This window comes from Podarcis tiliguerta, assembly GCF_965153285.1.
Source record: "Podarcis tiliguerta genome assembly, chromosome: 1".
Classification (NCBI taxonomy): Eukaryota; Metazoa; Chordata; class Lepidosauria; order Squamata; family Lacertidae; genus Podarcis; species Podarcis tiliguerta.
The window spans coordinates 54,717,626-54,739,116 of NC_139534.1; the positions used below are offsets into that span (position 1 = coordinate 54,717,626).

General features: G+C 46.2%; 1 protein-coding gene and 1 pseudogene across 3 annotated transcripts; both read right to left on the reverse strand.

Moving 5' to 3' along the window:
* Positions 1-9,159: 9,159 nt before the first annotated feature.
* Positions 9,160-11,193, reverse strand: LOC310678959 (olfactory receptor 5J3-like; annotated as a pseudogene). The gene is made up of 2 exons: positions 11,155-11,193; positions 9,160-10,158 (listed from the first exon to the last, which is right to left on the reverse strand). The product of its transcript is annotated as an olfactory receptor 5J3-like (transcript).
* Positions 11,194-12,518: 1,325 nt separating this feature from the next.
* On the reverse strand, positions 12,519-15,488 carry LOC310679109 (olfactory receptor 5J3-like; the record flags this gene model as incomplete). Of its 2 annotated transcripts, none has more annotated exons than XM_083443888.1 (2): positions 15,359-15,488; positions 12,519-13,467 (listed from the first exon to the last, which is right to left on the reverse strand). In XM_083443888.1, exon 2 carries the CDS (start codon positions 13,458-13,460, stop codon positions 12,519-12,521), a length of 942 nt encoding a protein of 313 aa, XP_083300014.1. In that variant the 5' UTR covers positions 13,461-13,467; positions 15,359-15,488. The 2 variants fall into 2 exon arrangements, 1 of the variants encoding a protein (XP_083300014.1); XR_014512117.1 differs by lacking the exon at positions 12,519-13,467 and adding an exon at positions 13,824-13,877.
* Positions 15,489-21,491: the final 6,003 nt, after the last annotated feature.

Genomic DNA, 21,491 nt, shown 5'->3' on the forward strand with positions numbered 1-21,491 from the left:
AGAGATTTGATGGGTCCCTGGCCAGCTTTCCCATGTTCCTTGCCCAGGCCAAGCTGTACATTCGGGGGCGACCTCAGAATTTTCCTGACAATCACACCAAGGTGCACTTCTTGATCAGCTGAAGGACCAGGCGGCCAAGTGGGCTTTGCTGCTGCTCCGGCAAAACTCTCCTTTGCTGACTCACTATGTGGGGTTTTGTAACCACTTGGAGACTGTGTTTGGCAACCCTCTGAAGGAGAGGCAAGCCAATCGGGCGATTCGTCAGTTGAAACAGGACAAGTCCACAGCTGCCGCCTACACCACAGAATTTTGGCTGTTGGCGCAGGACTTCTCCTGGAATGACTCTGAACTTTGGGACCAGTATCTCGAGGGGCTTTCAGATGAGATACTGGACCATCTGGCCACAATGGATCACCCCACCACGCTGGACACTCTCATTCAGCAGAGCCTGCAGATAGACGATCGGTTGGAGGACCGTCGCCAGGCCCGGGACCGGCAGCACTCCCGGCTTCTGGCTCCAGTCCTTCCCAGCAGGTCCACGGCCACAGCCATGTTGCCGGATGAGCCAACGCAGCTCGGGGCAGTGCGGCCTCGCCTCTCCCCCTCGGACAAGACGCGGTATCGGGAGGGGAACCTGTGTCTCTACTGCGGTGGAAGTGGACATTACACCCGATCCTGTCCCGAGAAGATGCCAGCTGCAGGGAAACCGCCAACCCCGGTAGCCGAAGGCCCTGGCCACTTGGTGTCCCAAACCATGCAAAGGGGGTCCTCAGCGGTGGAATTGCAACACCTCATGGTTCTGGTGCTCCTATACCCCCCTGGCAGGCCCTGGATTCTCACCCATGCTCTGGTGGATTCAGGGGCAACCCGCTTGTATATGGACTCTGCCTTTGCCGCCCATCATCAGGTGCCACTCCAGGATAAGTCGGAACCGGTACAGGTGGAGGCAGTTGACGGAAGGCCCTGCGCTCGGCGCCGTTACTCAGGAGACCCAGCCCTTGGTTCTGTGTCACCAGCAGCACCCGGAGGTGCGAACTTTGGACATTGCTACCATGCCCCGGATTCCCCTGGTGCTCAGGATGGACTGGCTGAGTCTCACAGTGTTCAGATCGACTGGGTCAGTCAGACTGTGCACTTCCCGGACCCGTCTCCCCATGCTCGGTCCGAGATACTAGCGCCCCCCCCCCCGGGAGGCTGCGTCAATGCTCCCTGCTGTTTACCAGGACTACCAAGATGTGTTTGAGGAACGGGGGGCAGACCAGCTGCTGCCCCATCAGTCTTTCGACTGCAGCATAGACCTCCAGCCCGGGGCACCCCTGCCTGTGAGTCGCCTATACTCTTACAAAGCCGGAGCGTGAAGCTTTGCAGGACTTCCTTCGCAAGAACCTGGAGTGTGGGTTCATTCAGCCTTCCACCTCGCCCACCGCCGCTCCAGTGCTCTTCGTTAAGAAGAAGTGTGGGGAGCTTCATCTTTGCTATGACTAGCGGGCCCTGAACAAGATTACTATCCCAGACCGGTACCCCTTGCCCCTTATCTTGGAGTTGCTGGAGTGGGTGCAAGGGGTGCAGGTGTTCACCAAGCTAGACCTCCGGGGGGGGAGCTACAATTTTATTCGGATCCGAGCCGGGGATGAGTGGAAGACCGCATTCGGGACCTGGTATGGGCAGTTCGAATACCTGGTAATGCCTTTCAATTTGTGCAACGCGCCCGCCGTGTTCCAACAGTACATCAACCACGTGTTCCAGGAGTAGACAAATTCGTGGTAGTGTACCTAGATGACATTCTGATTTTCTCCTGCGACCCGGCTCGCCACGAGGGGCATGTCTGGACAGTGCTGCAGCGCTTGCGGGAGCACCACCTGTATGCTAAGCTTAGCAAGTACTAGTTCCATCAACGGTCGGTAGACTTCCTTGGTTACCGACTCTCTCCAGATGGGGTGCAAATGGATCCTGGGAAGGTGGCTGCAGTTCAGGAGTGGGCGGTACCTCAGAACCGCAAGGACCTACAGCAGTTCCTGGGGTTCACCAACTATTACCGGACCTTCATTGCAGGCTATGCTCATCGCACCACCCCGTTGACTCGACTGCTGTCGCCCAAACGCCATTTTCCTGGGACAAGGAGTCTGAGGAGGCGTTTCAGGGGTTGAAAGCCTGTTTCCAGAGGGCGCCAATTCTGCAGCATCCTGATCCCTCTCAACCTTTCATGGTAGAGACCAACGCCTCCAGCACGGCACTTGGTGCCGTCTTGTCCCAGCAGCACGGACCAGATGCACCACTGTTACCATGCACCTACTATTCCCGCCAGCTCCTTCCGGTGGAGCGTAACTATACCATGTGGGAGCGGGAACTACTGGCCATCAAGGTGGCCTTTGAGGTCTGGCACCATCATCTTGAGGGGGCATGACATCTGGTGGAAGTGAGAACCGACCACCGGAACCTGGAGTACCTGCAAACTGTCGGAAATCAAGCCTTTATCAGGAGAAACTGGCAACTCTCCCAGGCACACGGCTTGGTCTCCTGGTGACCTCCCTGTCTGCTTTCCCAGCAAGATCCAGGCAGAGGTCGCGATAGGCGATTCTTCTCAGCGTGAGAAGAACACACACCCCCCTCTTTCCTGCCCCCCCCTGGCAGGGGAAAGAGATAGACAGAAATGTATTTCCATGCCTTTATTTCTGTCTTTGCAGTGTTACAAAAAACATGACTGCTCTCTTCAAGCTCCAGCAGTCGAGAGACAACAAACACTTCCTGTACAGCTCATATTACACTCTGAGCTAATTCCGGTGCCCTCTGCACTGTGAATTGACTGTCCCTCTGTTTCCCACAGAACAGTCCCAACATTCCATCATGTGATGTTTTCAAGCTACCAGCTCGCAGCTGCATTGCTTCTATATCGTAACATATCCGCCAGTTGAGTCAAAGGCAGATCCGGTGGGCGCTGTTCTTCTCTTGGTTCCAGTTCCGGATCTGCTACATCCCTAGCTCCCAAAACCAGAAGGCAGATACCCTGTCCTGGAAATCCGAAGACGTCGCAGACACGGTACAGTAAGCAGTACCAACCACGTTTTTACCACCGGCCGTGTTCCTGGCCACTCAGGAGGCTGAGCCACTGTGGGCTCAGGTGCGGGAACAGCAACGGGTCGACACTTGGGCTCAAAAACAACTACGGGAACTGGCCGAAGGCTCATGCCCTCAGTATCTGGGGCTGGTTGTGCACCAGGGCCTACTGCTACACCACGGTCGCCTGTACATCCCACCAGGACCACTGCGGGCTGAGGTTCTCCAGATGGCCCATGACGCCCCAGCAGCGGGTCAGTTCGGGAGGTATCGGACCACCCATCTGGTAAGCCGGGAGTTTTGGTGGTGGGAACACCATTATCTGATTATAATGCACAGAAAGGCCATTTGGGTGAGATTTCTAAATCACAGGATTCAATGAAATTGTATTTATATCGTAGAAGTTGAAATGTATCGGAATTCATATATATGGTTCTAATAAATAAAGGGTGATATATATTTATTTCATTTTAAAGTTCATATTCCACCTTAAATTTCACAAATGGCTCCTCAATCTTGCAATGTACAATATGAAACACCAAACAAGGCACATATAACAATCAATCATCATCATCATCATCATCATCCCATAGCTGCAGCATTGTAAGATCATCCTGAGGCAGCACAGGCCTACCTCAAAACAATCCGGGGGGGGGGGGTAAGATGGTGAAGATGAGGAACAGGAGGAGCTATCACAGGTTGCCTATATGTGTCTCCTTCTACCTTGACTGCATGTTCAATTGCTGCTTAAAACCCTGTGGTTGGGAGCAGGGCAGAGGGACTGAGCTCACATGGGGAAAATCTGACTTCTCAACAGAGCTTTGGGGACTATTATGAAAACACAATAAAGTAGTCTCTGCACACCACTTAAATTTACACAGCAGGAGGTTTAGCGAGCCCTACAGCTTCTTGGCTGTTCTCCTCCTCAAAGAAGATGCCCCTTGAGTTTTGTAGGTTTCACTGAGCAGATGCTAAACTCTGCTCTTGGTTCTTTCAGATGGGGTAGTTATGGAACATGTTATATTGTAATGTAGTCCTGGAAATATCTGTTCATGGCCTTGCTTCTGACTCACTGTGATGTGCTTCCACCATGACCTCCCCCCACATGTTAGTGTTCCAGTCAAACATCAGCCAGCTACACAGCGGCAATCACACAGCAGTCCATAAACAAAGTTTTATCTAAATACGAATCATTGACATCTTTAGGAAATACACGTCTCAAAGCAATCTTCACTTCCTTATTCCTCAAGCTGTAGATGAGAAAGTTTAGCATGGGGATTACCACAGCATACAGCAGAGAGGCCACTTTGTTTCCCTTTGTTGATGTATTAGGTTGGAGATACATAAGGTTCAAGCTGCCATAAAGGATGATGACAGCCAGCCATAAGAGGTAAAGGCTGTCAAATGGGTGCTTATCGGGTTTAAGCGAACAAATGCAAATCCAACACACTTATTGACACTTTTACAGGAACAGGAAAGTTGTAAGAGTGGCGTACCTTCCAAGTTAAAATGACCAATAACATTAGGGCCTCAGAAAGATAAATGAGTCAAACAACCAGGCCCAAAGTTCTTGCCCACCCCTTTCTTAAATTACAACATGTAGAGATGTTGTAAGGAAAGCAAAAGTCCTGGAAGTAGGGGCCACCATCTATTTTATAAAAAACCTTTGGTAAAACACAATTTTCCTTCCCAAGGTTTTTCGGAAGGCACTTTGGACCTCTTGGTTCCTCAGACTGTAGATCAAAGGGTTCAGCATGGGAGTCACCACTACATAGAACACAGAGGCTATTTTGTCAAGATGGTGGTTCTGCCTAGAACTGGGTCTTGCATACATGAGGCTACCAAATCCATAAAAAATGGTGACAACCATGAGGTGAGATGTGCAGGTGGAAAAGGCTTTTCTTCGGCTCCTTGCACAGTGGGTCTTTAAAATAGTGACCAGAACATAAGTGTAAGAGGAGAGAATAGTCGAAGTGGTTGCTATAATATTGAACCCAACAAAGACGAACATCAAAATTTCATTGAGACTAATGTCTGAGCAGGACAGCTGCAGAATGGGAGGAACTTCACAGTAAAAATTATGAATGATGTTTGGACCACAAAAGGATAGCCTTGATGCAGCAACGGTGTGCACCAAAGCATTTACTGTCCCTGCCACATAGGAAAGAGCAACTAGCTCAATGCACTTTCTTTGGGACATGGTGATTAAGTAGAGCAATGGGTTGCAGATAGCCACGTAGCGGTCATAGGCCATCACTGCCAGCAGGTAACACTCAGTGGTGGCAAATGCACCATAAAAGAAAAGCTGAGTAAAACAACCAGCAAAAGAAATTACTTTCTTCTCCTTTAAGAGATTGCTTAGCAACTTTGGGGTGACGGATGAGGAGTAACAGATGTCCAAGATAGACAGGTTGCCAAGAAAGAAGTACATGGGGGTGTGAAGTTGTGAGGTGGACCTGATTAAGAGAATCATGCCCAGATTCCCCACCAGGGTGGTGGCATAGACAGCACAGAAGATCACAAAGAGGGCAATTTCCACCTGAGGAAGGTCTGTTAGCCCTGTGAGTATGAAGCTGTCCACCAATGTGATGTTTACCGTTTGCATCATGGTGACGCTGTGGAAAGGGGAAGAACACAGAAGTCAGCATTGCTTGTTCTTTTAGACTCCCAGGGGCTAAAAGACTGGCACAAGCATAGTGGGGAAGGTGCCTCTGTTAATGCTTTACAGTGGTACCTCAGGTTACATACGCTTCAGGTTACATACGCTTCAGGTTACAGACTCCACTGACCCAGAAATAGTACCTTGGCTTAAGAACTTTGCTTCAGGATGAGAACGAAATCGTGCTCCAGCGGTGCAGCAGGAGGAGGAGGCCCCATTAGCTAAAGTGGTGCTTCAGGTTAAGAACAGTTTCAGGTTAAGAACCGACCTCCGGAACCAATTAATTACTAAACCCGATGTACTACTGTATTGGAAAAGCAAATGAAATGAGAGGATCCCTCAGAAGAACATTATGTTCTGGTAGATGCTCTCCACGCAATGTAAAATTTTCAGTGTGCTGCTACAGCTTCATCAAACCTCTGTCATTTCCTAAATATCTCATTGATATTGAACAATGTTTTGAATGAGTTATGGTTTTCAGCACAGTAAACTGAAATGAAAAATAACTGAACACTATTTTCAGCAAGGTTTTTATAGGCAAATAGGAGTAGATGGACGTAGGTGGAGCTGTGGTCTAAACCACAGAGTCTGGGCTTGCCGATCAGAAGGTCGGTAGTTTGAATCCCCATGACGGCGTGAGCTCGTTTTTCTGTCCCAGTTCCAGCCCACCTAGCAGTTCGAAAGCATGTCAAAGTGCAAATAGATAGGTAAATGGCGTTTCCGTGCACTGCTCTGGTTCGCCAGAAGCAGCTTAGTTATACTGGTCACATGACCTGGAAGCTGTCTGCGGACAAATGCCATTTCCATGTGAGATACATAGTTCCCCAAACACTGCCAAAATGAAAAGGGTTCTTGACAGGCAGAAAGACAGAGAACTATTGCCTCAATCAACCTTCTCCATATATTGTTGGGCTACAGCTACAATTAGTTTCAAATACTGTGTTTGATTATCAGAGATGATGGGAGCTGTAGTCTAAGACAGTGGGTGGGTAGCAACTTGGGGAAAACTGTCCTATTACTGTCCTTTGTTGAGAATTAATTCCAGGTGCTTTTGTACACCATCATTCTTATTTCCCCAAACACAAAACTTCTTGCTAGTGAAATATTACACATGGCTAAAGCATATTCCAGCAATACTAATATGCAGTGGCAGCAAAACAGCTGTGCTAGTGTCACAATGGCCTCTCACATGACTGAAAAAATACATCTGAACTTACTGTCTTCCTCAAAGTTCAGTTGTGTCTTTAATAGCTTGAAGCTTTCTGACTCTTTCAAGCTGAGTCTTCGGTGCAAGTGAACCATTGACTTGCAAAACCAATAGCAAAATTCTTCTAGTGATGTGAAGAAAGCCAGATCTATTTGTGTTCTACATGACTCTAGGGCTTTTTATTGTCACAGCAAACTATGATATTGCCTTTGCTTTCTTTTGGATCATTGGGGAAATCTTAATGCTCCCTGAAGTACCTCACATCCCAAGAACATACAAGAAAATATCTAAAATTGACCTCATAGTCATGTAGTGAAGCTGATTTCAGCCAAATTAAAATCTCTCATACATTCTGAAAGACCGCTTAAGAAGTCGTACATTTGGTATATAAGGTAATAATAACTCATATAGCACTAAGTACCAAAGCCGATCAATCTAATTCTCAAAGGGGGTAGAAGGATAGTGACAGCCAGCAGGTGAGAGGAGCAGGTGAAGAAGCCTTTGTGCCTGCCCTCAGATGAGCGGATTGTCAAAATAGTGACAATGATAGCAGGGTGTCACTGTCAAAGGACTGTCAGATGGGTGCTTTTCAGGTTAAAGCTAACATATGCAAACATCACAAACTCATTGACACTTGTATCAGAACAGGAAAGTTGAAAGAGTGGAGAACTTTCACAGTAAAAATGATCAGTGACATTAGGACTACAAAACGATAAGTGAGTCAAACAACCTTTGTGTATCAGGGAACAGACAGAACCAGCCACCAGAAAAACCCAAACCTTCTGAGATACAGTGAATGTGTAGATGAGTGGATTGTAGGTGACCATGTATATGCCACAGCAGCCAGGAGGTAACACTCTTTTGTGGCAAAAGTTGCATAGAAATAGAATTGTCCATAGCTTGTCCAGAAATGTCCATAGCTTGTAATTCTGTATCCCTGTAATTCTCTCACCTGGTGTTTCCTCATGTGAATCGGACCATAGGAGCCTCCACTTAAAGATGCAATAATGGAAAGGGGCTCATCTCTTGTTCTGGGCCTGTTATGCAGCTTTTAAAAGGCACAGAGATTCTGTCCACAAAAACATGTGGTGTGCATATTTAGTTGTGGCCCCAGGCACAGTGCCATCCATACCGTGTCAGTGTCTATATGTAATATATGATCAATAACTCAGGCAGACAACAATCTGGATTAATAATGGCCACAACTTTATTGATTACAGAATGTAGGAGGAATTTTGGCTCAGGCATTGGGTGTATCCATTCCAACCTCCTGCTGGAGGACTGGAACAGCTGCAGGGTCGTGCCAGGATTTTAGCCTCCACAAGATGTCGATCTACTGAGTCAGCCATCCTAAGGCCGCCACTGGAAGCCCTATGGCCCATCTGCCACACACTTGGCTTCAGGACAGGGACATCCACCAAGACTCCTTCAACAGAGTACCCTGAAAACACCACTGGTTCGTAGTGGGTGATGCGCCACATCACCCCACGCTTGAAGGCTAGGATTCAACTCAATGACTTAACCACCAGACGGTTAAGATGCCTCACCACCAAACCACCTACAGCTGCAAGCAATGGGAGATGCCCTAAAACACATCTGCTATCCAGCGCTCATTCCCTGCAGGAGTTAGGTGGATGCTGTTGGGTCTGTTAGAGTCCAACTTATCACATTTTATATCAGCATGGGAAATGGCAGGTCCCCCGCAACACTGGGTCAGATGCTGCAGTGCCTTGTTGATTTTCGATGACTCATTCTTGTGCATGGATGTTGCCGTCTTGCTTATATAAGGATCAGCATTCAGAGAAGGAGTTCATTGTCAGAAAATGTTAGCTGTCCCATAGTGCAACTGGATTCAAGTACACTTTCGGTTTCGGTTTGCAATTGCTCTGCTATTCTCAGTTCAACGAAGTCCCCTTTTCCTGTTCTCCACACTCAGAAGCCTTTGATTCATTTATCTTTCCAGCTTGGTGACTTCTGGAGATGTTCCAGCTGCTGTCAACATAGTGTTGGAAAGTCTTGGTGTAATGCTTATTCATTCTTAGATTTCTCCCTCAAGTGTGGCTAGAATAGCATATAAAATTCTATATCAGATTTTAGCCAGAGAAACTATTTCATCTGAGGATTTAAATTTGGCTTTGAATTCTAATGATCTTTTTGCACAGCAGAATAGTTTTATTTGCATATTATGAGACTAAAACTTATGGACCATCTTCTATCAGAGCTGCTTTTACCTGAAGTGTTATCTCCTGTGATCTGGAGAAGGTCTAACTTGTATGGAAGGTATCATCCTAGACTGAAAAGCAGCTTTTCTTCCCAGGATTTTTCGGAAGGCAGTCCTGACTTCCTGGTTCCTCAGGCTGTAGATCAAAGGGTTCAGCATGGGAGTCACCACTATATAGAACACAGAGGCAATTTTATCAAGGTGGTGATTCTGCCTAGAACTGGGACGTGTATACATGAAGCTAACAGAGCCATAGAAAATGGTGACAACCATGAGGTGAGATGTGCAGGTGGAAAAGGCTTTTCTTCGGCTCTTAGTGGAATCGACTTTTAAAATAGTGACCAGGATGTAGGTGTAAGAGGTGAGAACAATTGTAATGGTTATTATTATATTGAACCCAACAAAGACAAAGAGCAATATTTCATTGAGACTGATGTCTGAGCAGGCCAGCTCCAGTAGGGGAGGAATTTCACAGTAAAAATTATGAATGATGTTTGGTCCACAAAACGATAGCCTTGATGCAGCAACAGTGTGCACCAAAGCATTTACTGTCCCAGCTGCATAGGAAAGACCTACTAGCTGCATACACTTTCTTTGGGACATGGTGATTAAGTAGAGCAGTGGGTTGCAGATAGCCACATAGCGGTCATAGGCCATCACTGCCAGCAGGTAACCCTCAGTGGTGCCAAATGCAGCATAAAAGAAAAGCTGAGTAAAACAACCAGCAAAAGAAATTTCTTTTTTAATTTTAAGAGATTGGTTAGGAACTTTGGGGTGACGGATGAGGAGTAACAGATGTCCAAGAAAGACAGGTTGCCAAGTAAGAAGTACATGGGGGTGTGAAGTTGTGAGGTGGACCTGATTAAGAGAATCATGCCCAGATTCCCCACCAGGGTGGTGGAATAGACAGCACAGAAGATCACAAAGAGGGTGATTTGCAGCTGAGAAAGGTCTGTTAGCCCTGTGAGTAGGAAGCTGTCCACCAATGTGATGTTTCCTGTTTGCATCACGGTGACGCTGTGGAGAAAGGAAGAACACAGAAATCAGCATTGCTTTTTTTTTTAGAAACCCAAGAACTAAAATACTGAAAAAGGCCCAAATTCCTCTCTGATGTTGTATCAAAGTGTTGGAGAAGGCGGAGAGATGGGACTATTCCTCAGAAATAGCTTTTGTTCTGATAGATGTGCCCACACAGTGAAAAACATCCTGTATGATTGTACAGCATTAACACATCAATATCATTTCCTAAATATACTGGACATACATTGATGGTGAACAGTGTTTGAATGGGCTTTGGTTATAAGCAAGATAAGCTGCAATGAAATATAATAACAGATTGCTGCCTACTAGGTTTTTGTAGGAATGTTAGACATTGCAGAGTCATGTGTTATTATACAACCAAAATACAAGTACTGTATATGCAAAGTCTCAAAGAAGAAGAAACAGCCAAGAAGCCAGTTGACTGCAGACTTCGACCATGTACATAGAGCCCTCATAACCAAAGTGTGCCTTCCATTTCAATGCAGATGTACATACTTCCTCACAGACCATCAAAATTAAAAGGGGTTTTGACCAGTAAGAAGACTGAATACTATTGCTTAGAGCAGCCTTTCCAAACCTGAGGCCTTCCAGATATTTTTGAACTATCGTCATTTCCAGCCTACATGTTCAATGATCAGGGATGGTGAGAGTTGCAATCTAAAATTCTGATGGGCACCACCTTGCGTTAGGCTGCCCTAAATCTTTCCTGTTTTGAGAATTAATTGCTGATGCTATCCTGTATCTGCAGAGATTTCACCAGTGAATGCTTCTTTCAAGTTCCCAATGTTCTCCTTTTTCCTTATTTGCCAAAATGGGGAAAAAACCAAACTTGTTAAGATCTGCGGTTGGAATGATGTGTGTGTGTTTGTGTCTAAAGCATAATCAGGCAACAGCAGCACGAAGCAGCAGATAGTAGCATTAGTAACCACAATCCTTTTTCCACATAAACTGAGAAAATGCTCCTGAACTTACTCTCTTTCTTGAAACTTCACTGTGCCTTCAATAGTTCGAAGCATTCTGTTTCTTTCAAGCCGATTTCTCACCTGAATGCAAGTGAACCTGAATCCTTGTGAAACCAATAGCAAAATCCATCTAGTAGTTTGAAGGAAGCCAGATATACTCGAACTCTTCATGGCTCTAGGGCTTTTTTTTACCATAATAACAAACAATTATGTTAACTTGGCTTTCATTATGACTAGTGGGGAAATCTTAATGCTCCCTGAAGTACCTCAGATCCCAAGCACATGCTTACAAGACAATACGAAACATTTATCTAATATTTACCCAGTGAAGTCAATGGAGGCCAAATTGCAGTTGCCCCCATACCCAAAAAGAACATTTGAGAAACATAACTTTTTGTATATCAAGTTACATTTAATGAAGCATCAGGATCTTTATTCAATGCACCTAACTTTCATAGTGCAGGCAGGCAGAGTCTGAGTAAGGAAGGTATGGCTGTTTCCTTCCTTTTGCCCAGAACAGGATCACTCTAGTAGTGTTGCTAGTGGTGGCATGTAGGTGTGTGTGGATAATTGTTCAAAAAGTATATATTTTAAGAGTGTGCATGTGTATTACTTTGGGGAAAATGTGTGAGGACCATAAAGATGGAAATATATCCTCTCTCTCACTCACACACAAGCATTTCAGTTGCCACTCACTGAAATTGCCCACCCTCTGCCATCCAAAATATTTACACTCTCTCTAGACCCCATCTCTGGTGTTGCCTTCACAGTTTAATGTTAAAGTACCACTTGCTATACTTATGAATAAAGTTCCATTTCTGGGAAAGTGCTGTTCTCATTTCTGTTGCTCTCTGTGTACCTTATGAGGACAGTCCGCTAGCGAGACCAAATGAACAGAAGTTAGTATTGCTGTGTCCCTGAGTATTGTGAACAGCATGCTAGTTTGGGGCTAGCTCTCCCAGACAGACAGCAGTCTGTCTTCTGGAAGGATAGAGCAAGGGTCATCGTGGGAAACCCTGACCTTGGCTTAATTAAAGTTCTCATAGTCGTTCATGTTCTGGATGAGCTTATTCCTGGAACATGGAGAAGTAATCTACAAGTGTGTATCGAGACACTTGCCCCAAGAAAATCTTGCAGCTTTGAATGTTGCTATACCATGATGTAGCAATATTCCAAAGGCATTGTTGAAGAAGAGGAGGATTTGCTGGCATGCTGGTAGAGCAGCAGCTACATGTACTTAACTGTAAGTGTTGGAGTAAACGAACAGCAGAGCAGTTTTATATGCATGTTATGAGACAAAATGTTGTGGACCATCATTTTACGTGTAGTGCTTTCTCCTGTGATCTGGAGAAGGTCTAACTTGTATGGAAGGTATCATCCTAGACTGGATTTTCTTCCCAGGATTTTTCGGAAGGCACTCCTGACTTCCTGGTTCCTCAGGCTGTAGATCAAGGGGTTCAGCATGGGAGTCACGACTACATAGAAGACAGAAGCCATTTTGTCAAGGTGGTGATTTTGCCTAGAACTGGGACGTGCATACATGAAGCTAGCACTGCCAAAAAAGATGGTGATGACCATGAGGTGAGATGTGCAGGTGGAAAAGGCTTTTCTTCGGCTCTTAGTGGACTTTATCTTTAAAATAGTGACCAGGATGTATGTGTAAGAGGTGAGAATAATTGTTATGGTTATTGTTATATTGAACCCAACAACGATAAAGAGCAAGATTTCATTGAGACTGACGTCTGAGCAGGCCAGCTCCAGTATGGGAGGAATTTCACAGTAAAAATTATGAATGATGTTTGGTCCACAAAACGATAGCCTTGCTGCAGCAACAGTGTGCACCAAAGCATTTACTGTCCCTGCCACATAGGAAAGAGCAACTAGCTCAATGCACTTTCTTTGGGACATGGTGATTAAGTAGAGCAATGGGTTGCAGATAGCCACGTAGCGGTCATAGGCCATCACTGCCAGCAGGTAACACTCAGTTGTGGCAAATGCACCATAAAAGAAAAGCTGAGTAAAACAATCAGCAAAAGAAATTACTTTCTTCTCCTTTAAGAGATTGCTTAGGAACTTTGGGGTGACAGATGAGGAGTAACAGATGTCCAAGAAAGAGAGGTTGCCAAGTAAGAAGTACATGGGGGTTTGCAGTTGTGGGCTGGACCTGATTAAGAGAATCATGCCCAGATTCCCCACCAGGGTGGTGGCATAGACAGCACAGAAGATCACAAAGAGGGCAATTTCCACCTGAGGAAGGTCTGTTAGCCCTGTGAGTATGAAGCTGTCCACCAATGTGATGTTTGTCGTTTGCATCATGATGACGCTGTGGAGGTGGGAAGAACACAGAAGTCAATATTGTTTTAACATCTCAAGATAGGCATACTGGAGAAAGTCCCTCTCTGGTGTGGTATCAGAATATTGGGGAGAGGAGAAGTAGGTTTTGTTCTGCTGCTGAAAGTCAGTCAAACTCCATCAATATTAAATCAGTCACCAGTGTGCTATTTTCCTTTTACAATACTGTGACCCTAGGGAGAGTAGATGAACATTAACAATTAGTGTTTTTTCTTCTTTACAAAACTCAGATATTTGTATCTAGATGATGATGGGGCTCCCTCTAACTTTCTGTCAAAGGAAAATGAAGAAGCAGATTTCTTCAGATGTAGCTGAAGTGGTAGCATAATGCTCTGTCTGCATTAAGAAAATTTCAGGCTGCTTCAGCATCACCTATGATACCTAGATAAAAATATTTTGGTATGGTATGAGAATCACGTAGTTTGCAGTGAATAACCTAGAGTTATGAATTGTAGACTTGACTGGGGTTCCAGACAAAGGTATAACCATAGAGTCATGCCAAGGCAGTCAATTGTCTAGGACACATTGGGCATGAGATCTCAGCTCACACTGGTTCATGAATAAGCTTTTCTACTTTACTGCTTAAGAGTCATGGACGGAGATGAGAGAACTATGATCACTACCATGTAGCTCACAAAACCTCAGAATAGACAGATGATTTGTTCTGAACCTGAATACACATCAAATAAGGGCAAAATTAGCTGTGGTGTGGAATTGTCAGTTTCAGGACTTCTTTTTTAGCAATATCCTTTAGTCCAGAAATATTTCATGATTCATTCTTTGTCAAGGGATGTAGTACTTACATTTAAAATATGATTGCTTACCCTTGCAATTCTGATGGACAGAAGCTCCAGCAGTAGTTCTGCTTAAATTCATGACCATTGTGGTTTTTAAGGCAGTTTGTGCTACAGAACATAGTGTGTGCATGCCAACCGGAAACAAGAGACAGACCTTTAACAGATGAGCAAGTGTAGTTCTTTGCTAGAATTCAAGCCCAGATGTGCTCATCACTGGCACTCAGCCTGTGTTAGTATATATCTTTCTGACGGTAACAGCTGTTTTACAGTGAAATGGACTCAGAAAGTGGTGGATTCTGCTTCATTTGAGGTTTTTAAACAGAGGTTGGATGGCCATCTATTAGGGATTGTTTTAGCTTTGATTCCTGCATTGCAGGAGGTTGGAAAGGTTGGACTAGATGACCCTTGGGGTCCCTTCAATTCTATAATGTGGAAGTCAAAATAGCCTGAGGTTTGAAAAGTTCTATATACATGAAACAATTTTTTCAAAAAAATCCTGGTCTGAACAGAATGAAGTCCCTCAATACTTCAGCCACTTAAATTCATCCTGAGTTGGACACCCCACATTTACTCTCATTTCACTAACTATAATAATGCTGTATACCTTACTCTTTTGTATCTAAGTAAAATACCTCTTCAGCAAAGTACCCCCCCCCAAAAAAAAAGTTTAATTCCTAAAACTGAGATCTTGAGACCATTTCTTCTGAGGTTCCACTGACGTAAATAAGATTTACTTCCAAGTAAACATGGTTTATTTTCTACCTGGTGATCTTTTGCATTTTCATATCAGTTTGCCACCTTACCTAACACTGCCTAAGTAGATAATTTGTTTCCTTTCATCTCAATATTCTAGCTGCATCTTCGTGTAAATGAGTGGTTTTTCAGTTATATTCCATAGAATCCTGGCATTTCTCAGTTAACAACAAGGAATGACATACAAGCTTCTTTCCAAGGCGGCTTTTCCACCATTACGCACCTTCCCAGTGAGCTCCAGCCAAGTATCCTTGGGTACATTTCAAAGCTGCATTTTCAGTTAATTTGGAAAAGCTGTACAGCCCAACTCACCTGGTCCCTGAATGAATTTTGTGTGGATTCCTCTGCAATGTTTCCTTGGTACAAATGCACACATGGGGCCAGCAACAAAGTGTTGCAGTCTGCAGTATTCCTGATCAGCATTCCATCACCCAGTTTCCTTCCCCACCTCACCCACCCGGTTTTTTGTCTCCCCCTCCTAACAGTCAGTCAGCATTCCATGTCCACCATGCATGCCTATGTCATAGAGTTGTTTGGGAGGGCTCTGTCCCCTTTAGTTAAGGATGTTTGCTAAACATTATTTGTCCTTCAGAAAACTTTGGGGTTTCCTCAAGTCTGCCAGTACCTCCCTCATGTTTCATGTGGTTCTGTTTTGGATACCAAAAGATCCACACTCTGGGAATGAGCTCTCTATAGGATGACGATTCATCATCAGACAAGCAGTGCAGGAAATTTCAAAACTACTGTGTAGGTCCTATATCTTCCCCTTAACAGCTATTTATTTAAACTGGTCTTGTGAAGTATCATTCGTGCTATTTCTGCAGACTTTTGTTCAGTACTTCTCTAAATATCCAATCAGTTCATTTTAGTTCATTTTTTAAAAAAAATAAAAAAATGCTTCTCTCACAGCTGCTTCTGGAGGGATATTGATAACAAAAGCATACTCCAGCAAGCAAAATCACAGAGCTGCTTAAAAATTAGACTGCTAGTAACCACACTGTCTAAGCGATGCAAGCATTTTGTCATTCTGTTTCTTTCCAGTTTAATGCTGATCGCTTGATGGGTTTCTCTGTGTGGGGCACACAGCAAAATGCTTCTGCCAAAGTAAGGAATTAAAATCCCCCCCCCCCAAAAAAAGTCCCCTCAAAATAATATAGAAGCTTCCTATAATCACAGAAAAATGATGTTGTTTCTTTTGCTCTCTTTGGAACTAAAAAGGAGAAGACGATCCCATCGAGGAAAGTCTTGGCTTTGGGACCTTATCCCTAAAGGACTTCAGACCCATATGAACATTGATTCCTACCAATTACATGGTGAAGACAAATGCGAGCCAAATTACAACTATCTGAAAGATTTGTCGCTGGGGAATGTGAAGCACAACTGGGATGATTTTGTGACACTCCCCAAATCTTTATTTATTTATTTTGGGCTGTATACAGCTAACCTGTCCCATCAGTGCAACGATTTCTGCTCATGCAGCTGGACTTCCCTCGCTCTTCTTCCTGTCTCTTATATGCCATTTGCCCTCCCCCAACATGCTCTAGAGGGTTGGGAGAACCCCCAAAACAATTTGGGAGGGCACGGGGGGAGAAGAGGGGGGATAAAGTTTCATTGCACAATCAGAAATCCTTGCACTAATAGAATGTTCATTTAGAATGTTGGACTCCACCCGTTACGTTGATCCTATACCTTCAACACAATCATGCTTCCCACCTGTTTGACACTGTCAGGGCAGCTAATGAAAATGTAATAAAAACAATGTATGGTAAGATAATATTGCATTCTACACAGGGCTTTTTTCCCAGCCATTAATCACTGGAACTCAGTTCTGGCACCTCTCAGGGGGCGCCATTGCCATTATAAGAGAACAAGCTTTTCTTATATAGAAAAATAGCACTGCACGAAGCCAAGGATTCTTGACAGGGGCCTAGTTCACATTTTAAACTATGGAAGATGGGAAGGGCATGTGTTGGTCCAGCACCAGGCTGCTGCTGTTGCAGCTCGGTGGATAAAAGCGGGGTACCGTACATGAAGTGTGATTGGTGTGGAAGGGGAGGTTGTTTGCTGAAGCACAGCTTGCAGAAATGATAGCAGAGATTTATCTAAAGCCAGCAATTACCCTCATCTGTCCCAACACTTGAAAATCGTCTTTGTGTAAGCATTATCCTGGACACTTTCCAAACTGCCCTAGGACTGAATGAGATATGATTTTTATCATATAGTTTGGTGCTGCATCACTGTTTATTGTTCAACAAATAATGAGCAGGAGTGGGCCCAGTATCCCTGAAGGAGCATTTCCACCCCCATCGTTCAGCCCAGACACTGAGGTCCAGCTCCAAGGGCCTTCTGGCAGTTCCCTCACTGTGAGAAGTGAGGTTACAGGGAACCAGGCAGAGGGCCTTCTCAGTAGTGGCACCTGCCCTGTGGAATGCCCTCCCATCAGTCGGCGGTTTGAATCCGCGCAATGGGGTGAGCACCCATTGCTCTGTCCCAGCTCCTGCAAACCTAGCAGTTCGAAAGCATGCCAGTGCAAGTAGATAAATAGGTACCACTGCAGCAGGAAGGTAAACAGTGTTTCTGTGCACTCTGGCTTCCATCACAGTGTCCCATTGTGCCAGAAGTGGTTTAGTCATGCTGGCCATATGACCTGGAAAGTTGTCTGTGGGCAAATGCTGGCTCCCTCAGCCTGAAAGCAAGATGAGAGCCACAACCCTATAGTCGCCTTTGACTGGGCTTAACCATCCAGGGGTCCTTAACCTTTACTTATGCTTTTTTTAAAAAAATGTAGAAATTAGATGGAAAACAGAAAGAGATTGAAAGTAGACTGATTCATCCATCCCGAGTCTATATTTATGTGATACATTCTCTCTTAATGGTGGAATGTTCTCAAATTCCTATGTATAAGTAGCATCACAATGCATTAGGAACACACACACTGGTTTTGCAAGTGATCACTTATCTAAATAGTTTTTAGTACCTAACAGCACATTGAGGGCAGCAGTTCAATATAATATCACCAATACAGTAGCAGTACCTCTAAAACAGGCAGGCAAACCTGTGACCCTCCAGATAGAACAGGACTACATCTCCCATCATCCCTAACCATGGCAATGCTGGCTGGGGCTGATGAGAGTTGTGGTCCAACAACAACCGAAGGGCGAAAGGTTCACTACCTCTTTTTCTAAATTAGGTACCGTATTTTTCGCCCCATAGGACGCTCCGGCCCATAGGACGCACCATGTTTTTTGGGGGGGAAATAAAGAAAAAAAATTTTATTTCCCCCTCAGGCGCTTGTGGGGCCAGGAGCGGGGAGAAGCGCTCTTCTCCCCACCGCCTGCATGCAGAACAGGTCCGAGGACAGCGGGGAGACGCGCCGCGCCTCCCAGCTGTCCCCGGAGCTTGCGGGCAGGCAGCGGGGAGAAGCGCTCTTCTCCCCGCCGCCAGCCTTCACGTCAGGTCCGGGGACAGGGGGAAGACGCGCCGCGCCTCCCAGCTGTCCCCGGAGCTTGCGGGGCAGGCAGCGGGGAGAAGCGCTCTTCTCCCCGCCGCCAGCCTTCACGTCAGGTCCGGGGACAGGGGGAAGACGCGCCGCGCCTCCCCCCTGTCCCCGGAGCTTGCAGGCAGGCAGCGGGGAGAAGCGCTCTTCTCCCCACCGCCTGCATGCAGAACAGGTCCGGGGACAGCGGGGAGACGCGCCGCGCCTCCCAGCTGTCCCCGGAGCTTGCAGGCAGGCAGCGGGGAGAAGCGCTCTTCTCCCCACCGCCTGCATGCAGAACAGGTCCGGGGACAGCGGGGAGACGCGCCGCGCCTCCCAGCTGTCCCCGGAGCTTGCAGGCAGGCAGCGGGGAGAAGCGCTCTTCTCCCCACCGCCTGCATGCGGAACAGGTCCGGGGACAGCGGGGAGACGCGCCGCGCCTCCCAGCTGTCCCCGGAGCTTGCAGGCAGGCAGCGGGGAGAAGCGCTCTTCTCCCCACCGCCTGCATGCAGAACAGGTCCGGGGACAGCGGGGAGACGCGCCGCGCCTCCCAGCTGTCCCCGGAGCTTGCAGGCAGGCAGCGGGGAGAAGCGCTCTTCTCCCCACCGCCTGCATGCAGAACAGGTCCGGGGACAGCGGGGAGACGCGCCGCGCCTCCCAGCTGTCCCCGGAGCTTGCAGGCAGGCAGCGGGGAGAAGCGCTCTTCTCCCCACCGCCTGCATGCAGAACAGGTCCGGGGACAGCGGGGAGACGCGCCGCGCCTCCCAGCTGTCCCCGGAGCTTGCAGGCAGGCAGCGGGGAGAAGCGCTCTTCTCCCCACCGCCTGCATGCAGAACAGGTCCGGGGACAGGGGGAAGACGCGCCGCGCCTCCCCCCTGTCCCCGGAGCTTGCGGGCAGGCAGCGGGGAGAAGCGCTCTTCTCCCCGCCGCCAGCCTTCACGTCAGGTCCGGGGACAGGGGGAAGACGCGCCGCGCCTCCTCGCTGTCCCCGGAGCTCGCGGGGCTGGCGGCGGGGAGAAGCACGCATCTCCCCGCCGTCAGCCTCTAAACCACATAGGGAGACAGCGGGATGGCGGCGTTCCGCCTCCCTGCTGTCCCCCGACCTTGTGGGGCTGGCGCTGCGGCTCTCCTGAAGCCTGGAGAGCGAGAGGGGTTGGTGCGCACCGACCCCTCTTGCTCTCCAGGCTTCAGCGAAAGCCTGCATTCGCCCCATAAGACGCACACACATTTCCCCTTCATTTTTGGAGGGGAAAAAGTGCGTCTTATAGGGCGAAAAATACGGTACTTGAATTGGCTACTTGCTGTTAAACATCCTTTATTCACTGCTTTGTATTTATTAATTTTAATTGCTATGTATCTTATTAATTGCTAGGAAATGTGTTCACTTCTTTAAAAACAGTCTTAATGAAACTTTTTATACACTTGGTTAGGTTTTTTTGTATCATTTGGTATAGTACTGCCACACAGTGGTTGCTGGTTATATTATTGTTGGCATGCTGGAATGTTTATCATATTTGTTATTAACTGATAGGTTTTTTTTATGATGACTTAAAAAATAAAGTGTTCCTAGTACTTAAACTGAGCTATTTGTTAGCTTGCTGTTATGCTTTGAAATGATTTTGTATTTGCTTTGCATTGTAGGGATGTAATGATTTGCATTTTTGTTGTTCTGTTGTGAACCCCCCTGGGCAGATTTATATGAAGCAGCGGCATACAAATTTAAATAATAAATGCCCATCCAAGATAGGTTAGAACAATAAAATTTTCAAAATACCAACAATAAAGAACCATCAACCACCCCTCCCCACAAGAGAACAGCCAATAAAAATTTTCAGTCAGTCGATTAAAACACCTTGTAGAACAATAACAAGCCACAATCCAGAGCATTAAACATCAATCATAAATATGTCATGTCATGGTCCTCTGAAAGGCTTGAAGCATGGGAGCCTGTCCACTGACAGGGAGTTTGAAAGTCATGAGGCCACCACAGAAAAGGCCCTTTTCCTTGTAGATCAGCCTCACTGATCTAGGTAGTGGGCACACAAGGAAGGTCTCTGTTGTAGATCTCAGCATGCAAGCAGGCTGATATGGGTGCAGGAAGACCATGAAATAGCTTGGGCACAAACCATTTTAAAATGTGAAGATAAAAACCAGCACTTTGAATTGGGCTTGGAATTAAAGCATCAACCAGTACAGTCATGGTGTTAACAGAATCTAAGGACCTCAGTCCCCTCAGAGTTCTGGCAGCTGCAGTCTGAACTAGCTGAAGTTTCCAAAATCAAACCTGGACATTTAATTTGTTTTGTTTTCATCTCCACATAAGCAGACTAATCATTGACTTGCACTCCGACAGTTTTGCCCCTGTGTGCTTCTAAGACCAGAAAATCCCCAGGGAACAGGTCCCCACGCTGCAAATTCTCAATATAAAGACTCCTGTCTGTGGGATGCAATACCATATGTAGGAAGCGGCTTGCTTTGCATGCAGAGATTTCAGAAATTTATGACTGGGTAGAGGTAGAAAGGCATGGAGCAAAGGGAGAATTTCTTTCCATAGAAGAGACAAAGATGCTACGCCCAGAACCAGAACCCAAAATCAGTGCAGGAATAAGCAAAACACTCAGCCCATAAGTGAGGATCTCAGAACCAGACAAGAACGCAACCTGGTAAGTTTAAATATCTCTGATACTGGCTCTAGAATAACAACCTAATGTAGTTTGAAAATATTTCTTTAGCAAGACCAAAGAAAACAGCAATTTGCCCTTACACAATCGGCCAGGTGATGGAGGCAGAAATCTGAGGAAAGTTAGAGCACCAATTCTAGACAGATTAGTGAGTGACTCTGTTTTGTTATGTCTAAGTATCTTCCTTAGAAAGCAAAGTTGTAGATTTTGGGTAGAACATTGCACTAACTTGATTTTCTGATCAGTGCAAGCCCTTCTGCTTGTCCAAAGGAATGTTCTCCCCCTTTCC